At 51.7% G+C, this 14,642-nt stretch overlaps 1 protein-coding gene across 1 annotated transcript; it reads left to right on the plus strand.

Annotated features, from left to right (window-relative positions):
• Window positions 1-286: 286 nt before the first annotated feature.
• Window positions 287-14,326, plus strand: LOC141463222 (ubiquitin carboxyl-terminal hydrolase CYLD-like). Its single transcript, XM_074145533.1, has 14 exons — window positions 287-748; window positions 832-1,110; window positions 1,347-1,416; window positions 2,344-2,564; window positions 2,980-3,133; window positions 5,114-5,252; window positions 5,936-6,046; window positions 7,202-7,293; window positions 9,415-9,481; window positions 10,556-10,691; window positions 10,982-11,090; window positions 11,297-11,415; window positions 12,640-12,859; window positions 14,142-14,326. The coding sequence occupies exons 1-14, from the start codon at window positions 287-289 to the stop codon at window positions 14,324-14,326; spliced, it is 2,364 nt and encodes a 787-aa protein (XP_074001634.1).
• The last annotated feature ends 316 nt before the right edge of the window (window positions 14,327-14,642 follow it).

The raw sequence follows: 14,642 nt of genomic DNA on the forward strand, positions 1-14,642 counted from the left end.
CGTGAGGAGGAACTTCTTTCTTGTAAGGGTGGCAGAGCCCTGGAACAGGCTGCCCAGGGAGGTGGTGCAGTCTCCTTCTCTGGAGACATTCCAAATCCACCTGGACACGTTCCTGTGCAACCTGCTTCGGGTGGACCTGCTCTGGCAGGGGCTTGGACTAGATGATCTCCAGAGGTCCCTTCCAACCCCATATCATTCTGTGATTCTGTGAATTCTTTGGAGATTCTGTGATAACGTGCACGTGTCTTCGCTGGTGTGACTCTCTCCTTTCTCACGATCCAGGGGAATGACGATGACCAGCCTCCTGCCTTCAGCAGGGGAGGGAAACTGCTATTACATCCTGACAGAAGGCTGTGCTTACGGCAGCAAGTACTTCCAGGCTGGGAACATGTGCTTCTGCAGCGAGAGGAGTTACCTGCGCAACTTCTTTGATGACAGGCCCCCGGCTTGCTTCTTGAAAGTCATCATGCTGGACGACAGCTCCACCGTCACCATAAACGTAGAAATCCTGCAGCCCGTGCGCGAGGAGATGGCCGTCTTCCTCCTGGCCCTCAGCAGCCACAACGAACGCTTGAATTATTTCTTGGAGAGGGTGAGGCTTGAAGCGGCTCTGAGGGCTGTGCCAGGCCAAAAAGTGATGGTGGAAGTCAACCAGCAATATTTCCCTGGAATCATCCGCTACATCGGGAGCATCCGCCAAAATTCTCCGGCTGTGCTGCCTCCATTCTTCTTCGGGGTGGAATTACAGGTAAAGTGGCCAAGAAACTAAGTTGCTTATTTTCCCCCCTTCATGTTTGCGGATGTGACGTGCTTTTTCTGGTGTGTTTTCAGGGCGAGGGAGAAAACAGAGGCAGCGATGGATCTTATAACGGCACCGAGTATTTCAAGTGTAAGCGGAACTGCGGGATCTTCCTGCCGTTTAGCAGAGTCGAGTTTACTCCCACACTGGACGACGACTATGGGAAACAGAAACCAAAAGCGGACATGGAGGAGGGGGTTCCTGTGAAAGTGGGAGATGCAGTGAGCTTCTACGTGGACGAGGTCCTCACAAAAGGGATAGCGATGGCAGTTTACAGGGAAGGAACCCAATGGTTCGTTAAAGTTTGTCCGGTAAGAGCAGTCTTGCTGCTTTTTCTTGGGGTTTAGGGGTTTTTTTAAAACAAAAAAAACCCCAACTATGTTCTGGTGGGACGTTAAAGAGAAGTGGAAGGAATGTCTAAAAGGGTCATGAGGTTACATGTGAATTTTCCAGGCCTGTTTGGAAAAATTGGTTCATATTCCAGGAATATCCTATGTCTGAAAAAGCATTTAACTCATAGATTAGTTTTTTTTCTCTCTTCTTTCAGGAAGAAGAAGGAACAACTGACATTTTCAGAGAAATCCCCATGGACTCCGTTGTGAAGGAGAGCTTGCAAAGTAGGTTGTCATCAGACGTGTCTGCCCTGTGCACGTTCCTGGGGATTTAGCATTTATTTCTTCTCTGGAGGGTACTGATGAGCTGAAAGTCCAACAAAAGCTTCACTTAGTCCCAACTTAGTTGATCAGGAGGCAGAGAAGGTCCATGGAAAAGTCTCAAGCTCTGGATGAAATTCTTTGTATGAGACAACTAAAGCTGAGTCTCCCCATTTATCAGGAAGAAGGAAGGAGAGTCTGATTGCAATTCATAAGTATTTCCTAGGGGAGAAGGCACCGCTGGTTAACGAGGCTTTAATTTAGCTGTAGGAGGTGGAGCAGGAGCTTCATCCTGACGCCAGACAAACCGGGAAAGGCACAGATGCCAGCGGCGATGGTGTGAGTCATTGGACAAGACAAGACATTAGTGGAATCTCCTCTGTTGCCATCAAAAGATGCAGTGCATCTGTCAGGGCCAACCCGAGGGGAACCGTCGTTAGACTCTTCCCTTGAGTTGATTCATCTCAGTGAAAGCAGAGAAATAGTTTGGAAATAACGCTCCTGCTGCCGTTTCAATAGTCCAAAACGGCTCTGTAAAGGGCTGGATTAGCCCTAGGGCCAGAAGGGAAACAAGGAGCAGGATCATCCCCTCTCAGCCTGTTAGACCAGCTTGGCCGTATCACTGGGAATTATGCCTTGTGGCTCTGGTGCTCGGCTTCGTGCTTGTCCATGTGGTCTATAATTTCAAAATCATGGAATCATACAGGTCGTAGAATGGTTTGGTTTGGAAGGGACCTTAAAGATCATCTCATTCCAAACTCCCTGCTATGGGCAGGGACAACTCCCACTAGACAAGGTTGCTCAATAGCCCTGCAGTTAGATGACGTCCAGAAATGTCCATCGTTAGGTGTTGACTCCCACTCTCATTTGATGTTTTGTGTCGCCCACCAGGTTTATTTTCACCCTTCGAGTCCGACATGGGCTTGGGACACCCAAACCAAATGAAACGAGAGAGAAATGAGAGCGGTGAGGAGTGTGAAGGCGGGAATTCAACCCTGGAGGTCAACTCTATGGTCCAGATCACCTTGGACAAGGGAAATCAAGTTTCGGGAATCATCCGCTGGTTGGGTTACCTGCCCCAAATTAAGCACAAAATGGCAGGAGTCGAACTGGTAAGGAGCAAAATATTTCCTGCAGTGAAATTTTCTATCAGAATGGGCAGATCTTGGTTGGTCTTCTCTTTTAAGACCTTCAGCTCGTGGCTGGGGTCGGTGACGTGTCAAGAGTGTGAACTGTGAGGGCGAGCACACATTTGTGCCCTCCCTTAGGCTGGGGAACAACTTGTGGAACAATTAGAGGGTTGGTTTGCTCTCCAAGAGCAAAGTTAGTGGAATGTGGGATGGAATAATCACAAATCCTGCGGGAGGCATCACTAGGTTCAAAAGAAAACGAGAATAAGTGAAAACGGTCAACAAAATGGGACCAAACTTGTGCACAGCTCTAAAGATATTAGATGGCCGTACGGAGGATGGCACCCAATTCATGGCAAACCTGCTCTCGTGTTAGTCCTCGATGCTCTTTTCCCAGGATGAAGATAAAGGGGTCACTGCTGGAGAATGGCTGGGCAAATATTACTTCCACTGTGCCCCGAAGCGCGGCCTCTTCGTGAAGCTGCAGTCCTGCCAGCCCGACGTCCGCTTCCAGTGTTCGCGCAGCAGCGACCTGAGCCTCCTGGATTACCGTGAGTTCTCGGGAGAGAGGGGAGACGGGGCCGTGCTGGGACCAGGCACGCTACGGAGAAGCCTCCTGCGTAGTTTCTTCATCAGCGGTTTAATAATCTTCTTTTTCTTTGAGTGTTCCAAAAGTTGTCAGTATTAAGGATGCTGTGGTTGCTACGGTGGTATTTATAGGAAATGCTCCACAAATATGAGAGAGAGGAAGTAATTCACTACAGGGATAACGTAAATTATGGCATTGAATACAGAATCATAGCATCATAGAATGGTTTCGGTTGGAAGGGACCTTAAAGATCATCTCATTCCAACCCCCTGCCCTGGGCAGGGACACCTCTCACCAGACCAGGTTGCTCAGAGCCCCATCCAACTTGGCCTTGAACCCCTCCAGGGATGGGGCAGCCACAGCTTCTCTGGGCAACCTGGGCCAGGCTCTCACCACCCTCACAGCAAAGAATTTCTTCCCCAGATCTCATCTCAGTCTCCCCTCTTCCAGTGTCAAACCCTTCCCCCTCCTCCTATGGCTCCCCTCCCTGATCCAGAGTCCCTCCCCAGCTTTCCTGGAGCCCCTTGAGGGACTGGAAGGGGCTCCAAGGTCTCCCCGGAGCCTTCTCTTCTCCAGGCTGAACTCCCCCAACTCTCAGCCTGTCACTACAGCAGAGGGGCTCCAGCCCTCCCAGCATCTCCGTGGCCTCCTCTGGCCCCGCTCCAACAGGTCCATGTCCTTCTGATGTTGGGAACTCCAAAGCTGGACACAGTACTCCAAGTGGGGTCTCCCCAGAGCGGAGCAGAGGGGCAGAATCCCCTCCCTTGCCCTGCTGGCCGCACTGCTGGGGATGCAGCCCAGGATGCAGGGGGCTTTCTGGGCTGCCAGCGCACGTTGTCAGCTCGTGTTGAGCTTCTCATCAACCAATATCCCCAAGTCTTTCTCCTCAGGGCTGCTCTCCATCCATTCTCCTCCCAGCCTGGGGTTTGTGCTTGGGGTTGCCCCAGCCCAGGTGCAGGACCTTGCACTTGGCTTGGTCGAACTTCATGAGGCTGGCATGAGCCCTCCTTTCAAGGTTTTCAGGGCCTGTGGTTTTCAGGGCAGAAGAAAAGGTCATGTATAATTGAGACCTAAATATGAGGAAGTGTTTTAGCTCTAGGGCCTGGCCCCGCTACTGGATATTAAATGTGGCTCCAGAGAATTGGGGTGGGAAACCATGGCCAAGACGTCAGGTCATAATGGTGTTACACCTGGGGATTGAGAAATCAGAGGGAGCTTGGAAAGGGGGAGAGGATTAAATCAATTTTAACGTAGGGCTTGATGCGATGGTAAGACATTCACAAGAAGATGTGGGGAAGAACAGGTCAGTTTTTTCATGTGAACAGGAAGAAGTTCCTCCAGAGCAGAGAAGACAGTGTGAACTAGCCATTTAGAAACTGTAAACGAGATCCCTGTAAACGAGAAGAGAGGATTCATGTCAGGACTGGCCAAAAACTGGGGTAGGGACAAGGAAGAACGTCTTAAGGACATGCTGAAGAGAGGGACTTGAATTACAAGGGGAGGATGCTGAAGAAACCAGGAAAGACCAGACTGAGAAAGCCACCTTTGAAGCTTAAGGAGGTGACAGGCCAGTGGGATGAGGCTTTTAAAGCACAGTTGCTTGTTTGTCCCCTTGCTACCAACAGGTCTTCCAACAGTGACATCCCAAGCTTGCATAAAACACAGCACAGCTCGTTTGTAGCTCTTTCGTCTTCATTATACTTGGCGTAACGATGGCAGAGGCGGTATGGATTCCTAGGGCATGTCTCCGGTGAAGAAGAGACGTTTTTGTCTCTATTTCCAGTAGATGAATTACTAAAAAGACAAATCTTCATCCCAGGGTGGTTGAGTCCCAGCAGGAGCAGCATAGAAGAGCGTGACCCCTGGGATATCGGGGAAGGGCAGATCTGACCCAGACAAGGTGGGAAACTAAAAGGAGTCCCTTCTGTTCTTTCTTTTGCAGGAGGGCAAGAAGTTCTTCCAAAGGCTCCGGAGAGTTTTCCTCCCCTCAGGAACGAGGCAGCGGTGCGTGTCCTGCGAGGGCGGATGAAGGGGATCCAAGGCCACTGTAATTCCTGCTACATGGACACAGCTCTCTTCAGGTAAGGACCTGCTTGGGTGGGGCCGTTTCATGAAATGAGTGCCTTCTGTGGTTTTGGGGTTTTTTTGTTTGTTTTTTTTTTTAATTGGGCAAAGCCCTAAACTTCAGCATTTCCCTGGGCTTCCAAGGTGGCTGGGAATTTACCCGGTATAGAGCAGAATTATAACTGTGGAGACGCAGCCTCGATGTTTGCTGCTTTTTCATCTCCTTCCAAATCTGGTGGGTTCTCAGGCCCTGCAATACCCCTCGTGAAGACCTGAGGTACCCGTGTGTCTGTCGTGCAGGGCAGTGAGAGATCGTAGTTCTCTGGACTCGGACGGTGCTGACTCTGTCACCGGAGGTAATGGCTGGAAACGTTTCAAAGAAACCGCCCCAGGAGGTCCCAGCTTCACTGTGCAGCTCTGTTCGGAGAGGAAAAGACTCAGTGGTGCCCCCCCATGAGCAGTTGTGGCTGCAAAGTACGAGATTTCATTCTCTCTGAGCTGTTTCCTTGCTTATTACCAGTGTTCGTTAAAACCAGATGTGATTTATCTCACTGCGGAGACACGCTGTCACTCACCTTGCTGTAATTGCATGCATGGACTGTTGAAAATAAAAGCCACCGACTGTCACCAGGCGCCACGGTTGGGTTCTAACTGTTGCTGCAAACCCGTCGGACTTAAACCCATCACGCTCTTTTCACAGCCTCTTCTCCTGTACGTCCGTGCTGGACTCCATGCTCTTCAAGCCCTTCCCGCTGTGTGACAGAAACGTCCAGAGCATCCTGCGGGATGAGATCGTTAATCCCCTTCGAAAGTGAGTAACGTGGAAATCCTGGAAGTCATCCGTTTGCCTTCATACCTGCTCTGCTGCCGTGTCACTGAGGGAGGGGGCTACTTGGAAGTGTTTCTCCTCTCAGCCACATCCAAAGGTCTTAATATCAGGGGTTTTTCTTCTAGTTTGTCCCTTCCCCGGGTTGTGAGGCTGTCACAACTCCTGCTGCATGTCTGTGTGTCTCCCTTGCTTAGCCTGGAACCTTACGAGCTGCAGTTCTCAGTCAAAGGACAAGGAATTTGTGCCAAAGATACCAGATTCTTTCCTCATCTTCCATAGAGAGGTGTGAGAGGGAGGCCTGGAGAGCTGTTTGACCATAAGACATTAGCATCTTCCTTAAGGACCGGTGTCCTGGCGCTGGCAGCAGAAATATAACCCTGGGGGCGTTCTGTGATGCTGAGATGTGATTGAGAGCACCCCTGAGGAGAAGGACTTGGGGATGAAAAATGGGTCATGGGCCAGCAACGTGCGCTGGCAGCCCAGAAAGCCCCTCGCATCCTGGGTTGTGTCCCCAGCAGCGTGGCCAGCAGGGCAAGGGAGGGGATTCTGCCCCTCTGCTCCGCTCTAGGGAGACCATCCTGCAGTGCTGCCTCCAGCTCTGGGGCCTCAGCACAGGAGAGACATGGACCTGTTGGAGCGGGGCCAGAGGAGGCCACGGAGATGCTGGGAGGGCTGGAGCCCCTCTGCTGTGGGGACAGGCTGAGAGAGTTGGGGGGGTTCAGCCTGGAGAAGAGAAGGCTCCGGGGAGACCTTGGAGCCCCTTCCAGTCCCTCAAGGGGCTCCAGGAAAGCTGGGGAGGGACTCTGGATCAGGGAGGGGAGCCATAGGACGAGGGGGAAGGGTTTGACACTGAAAGAGGGGAGATTCAGACAAGATCTAAGGAAGAACTTCTTTGCTGTGAGGGTGATGAGACCTTGGCCCAGGTTGCCCCGAGAAGCTGTGGCTGCCCCATCCCTGGAGGGGTTCAAGGCCAGGTTGGAGGGGGCTTGGAGCAACCTGCTCTGGTGGGAGGTGTCCCTGCCCAGGGCAGGGAGTTGGACTAGATGGTCTTAGAAGTCCCTTCCAACTGAAACCGTTCTCTGATTTGATGATTTACATACACTGAAGAGATCATCCGCTGCTTTATTTTTTTTCTAGGACTGGCTTCGTCAGGGCTGGGAGCGTGATGCACCTGAGGGAGCAGCTGACCGAAAAGGGCCAGTTTTCAAGCTTTACCAACGCTGAGAAAGGTAACGTGCTCTCCGGGGCCTTCCCCGGGCTGCTTCGCTCTGCGTCGCCTCATCCAGGCACCGGGCTGACAACTTAATTGTATGCTTCTCCCAGGCACGTGTGTTAATGTGCCTGCTGTGCTGTTCCTTTATGTAAAAATGCACATACTTCCAGCTTTTAGAACTCTACGGGCTTTTCAACTGAAATTTGTCCTGAGCTCTGATAGAAAGATGGGAATTGTGAGGTCTCTGCCTGGTGGCAGCTGTTGCCAGGAGGGGAGAGGAAGGGGGTTGGGACTGGATGATCTTTAAGGTCCCTTCCAACCCAAACCATTCTATGATTCTCTCAGAATTTAAACAAGGGAAATTTCCTTGACCTTTATACTTTGGAGTTATACCCTGATACGTCCAGCCCTGATGTCCCTTCTAGAACCCAGCCTGATTTATCGTTTTGCCGAGATCAGCTTGTCTTTTGAGTTCTGGGAAGTTATTTTAGGTTCCTCAAAGACTGCAGTCTTGTTTTAAATAAGAGAGAAAACACTTATATGTATATATAGCTGCACCCCACCTCTCTCTGGTTGCAATTCCCACGTTCCCATCCGCTCACAACAAGGCCCCGTGTAGTTTACAACAAGAAAATGGATTACACCAACACCAAAAATCACTGCAACAATCCAGAAGTACCTGGATAGTAAACAAGCGGCATTAATTCTTCCAGAAACAGCCCATAATCTAGTCAGTCAACAACTATTGTATTTTGTGCTCTTGTATATTTATTTTAGCCAGGGATCACAGAATCACAGAATGATATGGGGTTGGAAGGGACCTCTGGAGATCATCCAGTCCAACCCCCTGCCAGAGCAGGTCCACCCGGAGCAGGTTGCACAGGAACGTGTCCAGGTGGGTTTGGAATGTCTCCAGAGAAGGAGACTGCACCACCTCTCTGGGCAGCCTGTTCCAGGGTTCTGCCCCCCTTACAGGAAAGAAGTTCCTCCTCACGTTTAGGTGGAACTTCTTACATTCAAGTTTGTGCCCATTTCCTCTTGTCCTGTCACTGGGCACCTCTGAAAAAGGACTGGCCCCGTCCTCTTGGCACCCACCCTTTAAGTATTTATAAGCATTGATCAGATCCCCCTTCAGCCTTCTCTTCTCCAGACTAAAAAGCCCCAAGTCCCTCAGCCTCTCTTCTTAAAGAGAGATGCTCCAGGCCCCTCATCATCTTTGTAGCCCTTTGCTGGACCCTCTCCAGCAGTTCCCTGTCCTTCTGGAACTGGGGAGCCCAGAACTGGACACTGTGCTCCAGACGGGGCCTCCCCAGGGCAGAGCAGAGGGGCAGGATGACCTCCCTCCACCTGCTGGTCACACTCTTCCTGATGCCCCCCAGGACGCCGTTGGCCTTCTTGGCCACAAGGGCACATTGCTGGCTTACGGTCACCCTGTTGTCCACCAGGACTCCCTTGTCTTTTTCCTCAGAGCTGCTCTCCAGCAGGTCAGCCCCCAACCTGTACTGGTGCAGGGGGTTATTCCTCCCCAGGTGCATCACCCTTCACTTGCCCTTGTTGAATTTCATCAGAATAGTTTAACTGTTCAGATTCTTGACTTTTCATAGCTGTCCCCAGTTTCCCTTTGAGTTTGTACCGTTGGTGTGAGCACTAACTGTCCGTTAAGGCCTCTGAGACAGTGGTGACCCGGGTTATAAGAGTGCAGGATCTGAGGGCTGATTGGCCTTTTTTCATGCTCCCCCTAGGATTTATGCATTAACCAAAAGCTTTCAACTTTTAGCCTGCTTTTCCCCTCACCTAGAGTAAAAGAGGAATCACAGAATCACGGAATTCTCAGAGTTGGAAGGGACCTCTAGAGATCATCTAGTCCAACTCCCCTGCCAAAGCAGGGTTGCCCAGAGCACGTTACTCAGGACTGGCAGGTCTTGAAGACGTCCAGAGAAGGGGACTCCACGACCTCCCTGGGCAGCCTGTTCCAGTGCTCTGTCACCCTCACTGGAAAGAAGTTTTCCTCATATTTAAATGGAACTTCCCGTGTTCCACGTTCATAAAATGTTGGCTCATGTTTATCTGGTGGCTTTTGCCTTCTGGATACCAGCAGCATTCCTGGTGTGACCCATGCTTTTCTCTCACCTTCCAGATCCTGAGGAGTTCCTCAATCTCATAATGCAGCAGATCCTGGGAATAGAGCCCCTCTTGAAACTGCAGTAAGTTTCCGTAGCTAAGCGATACAATTTACCCAGGCCGGGCTCGTTAATTATCCGCCTCACGATCATGGGGTGTTACTTGCGCCTTTTCACCAAGGCTTTGGAGGCACAGCTCAGGGAGTTGCATGCAGTCCGTGTGATTTCCCTTGTTGTGATCCTGTCCCAAGGTGACGCATCCAAGACAAGACACTTCCAAACTCTTCCCTGGAGGTGCCACCTTCAGAAAGCGATGATAAAAACCTCATCTCATCCTCAGCGAGAGCCAGCAGTGGTTTGAGAAACGTAGTGTCCAAGTTCAGTGCAGAGCCAGGAGTATCTGCCAGCCTTTGGGATGCCTTTGGGATGGGTCCAGGCTGTCGAGCTGGCTCAGGTCCATCAGCCTCTCAAACAGGCAGTCCATGGATGCAGTCCTGGTTTTTCAGGACTCTACAAAGAGGATGAGAGGCTGAAGGAAGCCAAAAATAACTCCGCTGTTGAGGAGCACAGAAGGGGATTGTTGGGTTTCTGTGCTCCTTTGTCGAGATGTCAGTCAAGCCGTAGATGGTGGAGGACTCGGAAAGGCTGAGCACAAAGAGGACTCTGTGCTGGCAGCTCCCCCGCAGAGGGTCATCTGAAGGAAATCCTTTCTCCGCTGGCTCGGGGACGTAGGGGTTGTGGGAGACCTGCTGCACACAGCTCACCTTCTGAATGTGCCAGAGTTTTGCTCTCGGCCTTTTGTATGCGCAGTTATAAATAGATCTTTCCTCTGAGAAGGGGTTTGCTGATTGTGCCGTAGATTTTTAAAAACACTGAAAGGTCGTTTAATATTTACATTGACGAGGGGAAAACGAGTTTTGCTCGTAAGAGCAGGATGTGATGCTGTGGAGGGATCATGAGACAAAAGATGGTACTTGCATCCTCTCATTGTATATATTTAGTATTTCTGGGTGGAAAAAGTGCTTCGTGTCAGTGTTACACCAAGCAGCCCTTGGTGCCTTGGCTCCAGGAGCTCTTGCAGGACAACCCAGTATGTCCCTCTGGGAGCTCAGATGTTTGTGGCGCCACATAAACAAGCCCCGTGACCACTCCTTGCAGGTCAGAAAAACGGAAGGAGCAGCAGGACGGTTACTGTCACCAGATTATTATGGACAAACGGGAGGATCTGGTGGTTCCCGAGGTCCAGCAGTTAGTGGAACACTCCTTCCTGGCCTCCGAGTTGAAGCTAATGGAGGTGAGCCCGGCTCCATCCGCCTCTGCTGCTCTCTGCCGCCTCTTTCTTGCTTCCTCCAACATACCTCTGCTTGCCAGCGAGTCTGCTGTGGGTCTAGTATGTCTTAAAACACTGCAAAAAAGCAGGATACGGCCACACGAGAGAGGGCTTGGGGAATCTCAGCTCAGCTTTCCCTGTTGCCGTTTCGTCTCGTGAATAACTGGAGCAGAAAGTCTTCCCTCCCAGCAGCAACACAGAGAGTCTCTAGGACTTGTCTCTTCTGACCTGGTCATTTGCTTTTCTTTTCCCAGATCCCGTCTTGCTTCATCATCCAAATGCCGCGTTCTGGGAAGAAATACAAAATGTTCAGCAAAATCATTCCTTCCTTGGAGCTGGATATAACGGATCTGCTGCTCGACAGTAAGTTGGTGGGCAACGGTAAAGCTGCCGGCTGGGACTCTGCGAGCAACCAGGCGACAGATCTCGCCTCTTTGGGTTGTGAGCAGATGTAAGGTGGGCTCACGGTGTGGTTCTTCTTCCCCTGACCACCAGTTTCGGCAGGAGAGGTCGGATTTTGGGTGAGACCTGGAGAAGACGCATCCCTCTCACCCCTGTTGTCCCTGCAGGTCCCAGGGAGTGCTGTGTGTGCGGTGACGTCGCCACCCTGGAGTGTGCCGAGTGTTTCAAAGACAAGGTGTTCGCGGCCACGGGCCTGAAGCAGTTCTGCAGCTCCTGCTCCAGACAGGTATTGGTTTTCTTGGGGTGCTCGTGAAATCTGCTTTGGTGGCTGACAGCATAGAATCATAAAATCGTAGAATTGTGTAGGTTGGAAGGGACCTTTCAGACCATTGAGGCCAACCATCCACCCAACACTGACAAAAATCATCACTAAACTATATCTCTAAGCACCACGTTTGCCTGCCTTTTAAATCCCTCCAGGGATGGTGACTCCACCACTGCCCTGGGCAGCCTGTTCTGATGCTTGACAACCCTTCCAGTGTAAAAAATTTTCCCAATATCCATCCTAAACCTCTCCTGGTGCAACTTGAGGCCTTTTCCTCTTGTTCTATCACCTGTTCCTTGGGAGAAGAGACTGACCCCCACCTCTCTACATCCTCCTTGCAGGGAGTTGTAGAGAGTGATAAGGTCTCCAAACTAGATTGAACCCCCCCCAAAATACCCATGTTTCCCCTGCCGTCCCTGCAGCTGTTAAGGTTTGGGCACAAAAGGGCTCCTTCCTGAGCACCAGTCCCACCATCTCCATCAGCTTCTCGGTTATTGAATGCTCTGCTTGCACAGAGCCTGAATAAGGACCGATCCTGCGTGGACTGAGTGCTGGGGCCCACCACCCTGTCTCACCAGGAACATTCCTACACCTTTCTGGCCTTTTTTTGGAGGGTGGCAAGCTCCCATCTCAGCTTCTTGCTGCCAGCCTGTCAATACAATGCCATTCCCTGGCACGTAGAATCACAGAATGGTTTGGGTTGGAAGGGACCTAAAAGATCATCTAATTCCAACCCCCTGCCGTGGGCAGGGACATCTTCAACTAGAGCAGGTTGCTCAAAGCCCCATCCAGCCTGGCCTTGAACCCCTCCAGGGATGGGGCAGCCACAGCTTCTCTGGGCAACCTGGGCCAGGCTCTCACCACCCTCACAGCAAAGAATTTCTTCCTTAGATCTCATCTCAATCTCCCCTCTTTCAGTGTCAAACCCTTCCCCCTCGTCCTATGGCTCCCCTCCCTGATCCAGAGTCCCTCCCCAGCTTTCCTGGAGCCCCTTTAGGGACCGGAAGGGGCTCCAAGGTCTCCCCGGAGCCTTCTCTTCTCCAGGCTGAAGAAGGAGGGAGAAGTTGGCCACGTGGGAGGCAGATCAGTGGGGAAGAAACTGGGCGTCTGACCTCTGCACGCTCCTCTTTGAGGCCAGGTTTGATTCTCCCCGCTCAGCAGTGTCACCCCACCGTTTCTCCTCAGGTTCATTCCCACTATCGACGCAAAACGCACAAACCAACCAGGCTGCACGTCCCAGAAGAGTTTCACAGCCGGAACCCCCGGGGCAACCAGCAGGTCCCTCGCGAGAAGATGGAGCTCTTCGCCGTGCTCTGCATCGAGACCAGTCATTACGTCTCCTTTGTGAAATATGGCCCGGAAAACGAACACTGGATGTTCTTCGACAGCATGGCTGACAGGCATGGTGAGGACGTGGTGGTGGGCTCGGAGCTTTGGTGGCAGCTTGGGTGCTGTACGGTGAGCGGCTGTGAGGGTCTGCAACAGTTGTTGTGTAAGTGCTGATCATAGAATTGTCTTGGTTGGAAGGGATCTTTAAGACCATCCATTCCAACCATCAACCCAACACTGACAAACCCACCACTAACCCATGTCCCTCAGCATCATGTCTGCCCGGCTTTTAAATTCCTCCAGGGATGGTGATTCCACCACTGCCCTGGGCAGCCTCTTCCAAGGCTTGATAACCCTTGCGGGGAAGAAATTTTTCCCAATATCCATCATAAACCTCCCGTGGTGCAACTTGAGGCTGTTTCTTCTTGTCCCATCGCCTGTTCCTTGGGAGAAGAGACCAACCCCCCTGTCGCTACACCCTCCTTTCAAGGAGTTGTAGAGAGTGAGAAGGTCATCCCTCAGCCTTCTTTTCTTTAGGCTTAACAACCCCAGCTCCCTCAGCCACTCCTCAGAAGTTCTCCAGACCCTTCTCCTTCATCTCCAGACCCCTCACCAGCGCCATTGCCCTTCTCTGAACACACTCCAGCCCCTCGATATCTTTCCTATAGTGAGGAGCCCAAAACTGGACACAGAATTCCAGGTGGGGCCTCACCAGAGCCGAGTACGGTGGGACCATCGCTTTCATAGTCCTGCTGGCCACACTGTTCCTGATACAGGCCAGGATGCTGTTGGCCACCTGGGCACGCTGCTGGCTGATATTCAGCCGGCTGTTGACCACCCCCCCCCAGGTCCTTTTCCACCAGGCGGCTCCAGCCATTCTTCCTCAAGCCTGGAGCGCTGCATGGGGTTGGTGTGACCCTCAGTCACAAAAGCCTTTTCCTTTGAACCCCCCCCAACATGATTCAGGCCCCCTCTCCCACTTAAGCAGACCCCAGAGAAGAGTATGACCAGGCCAAGCACGTCTGAGGCCCTCCTAGTGCTTTCATCCTTGTGTTCGAACAGGGGACTTCTGGAGCCCGGTGGGACTGGCCACCATGTGGGTGAGGACATGGTTCTCTTGTCCTTCCCCACGTTGTTGTTGGCTCCAGATCTCTCAGCTGAGGCGCTAAGTTACTGTCATAGAATCATAGAATTGTCCAGGTGGGAAGGGACCTTTTAGATCATTGAGTCCAACCATCAACCCAACACTGACAAAAACCACCACTGAAGTGTATCGCTAATTGAGTGTGATGGTTCCTGCGTGAGCTGTAGGTTCCTTGAGGCCTGGTTTGAACTTTTCTCCTTCTTTCTTGGGTTAGGTGATGAAAACGGCTTCAACATTCCCACAGTAACGCTGTGCCCTGAAGTTGCCAAATACCTGGCCTTGCCGCTGGCCGAGCTGGCCGAAGAGCAACCTCGGGACATGGATGGAGTGGCCAAACGCCTCTTCTGCGACGCCTACATGTACATGTACCAGAGCAAGAAGATGGCCCTTTATAAGTGACCCTGCCTCGGGCTGGTGCCACAGAGCAACAAGACGTCGGAAACGTGAGCTCAGACCAACCCCGCAGCTCGTAATCAGTGAAAACACCCGATTCTGGGTGCCCCGAGCTCAAACTTCTGCCTCTTCTGACCTCTTCCAGTGTCTGGTATCAAGTTGTCCACATCGACCTGGCTGGGGTCGTTAAATCTTGTACCTGGCCTTATCGAGTGATGGTTTGTGCTTCCTGCAGACCTGGATTTTGAGTTATTTACACACAAATTCATTCTCATTTTCCAGCCTCCTCCTTCCCCGGGCGCGCTGTAGCTCTGTCCTACCT

The sequence above is a fragment of the Numenius arquata genome, chromosome 3 (assembly GCF_964106895.1).
Source record: "Numenius arquata chromosome 3, bNumArq3.hap1.1, whole genome shotgun sequence".
Taxonomy (NCBI): Eukaryota; Metazoa; Chordata; class Aves; order Charadriiformes; family Scolopacidae; genus Numenius; species Numenius arquata.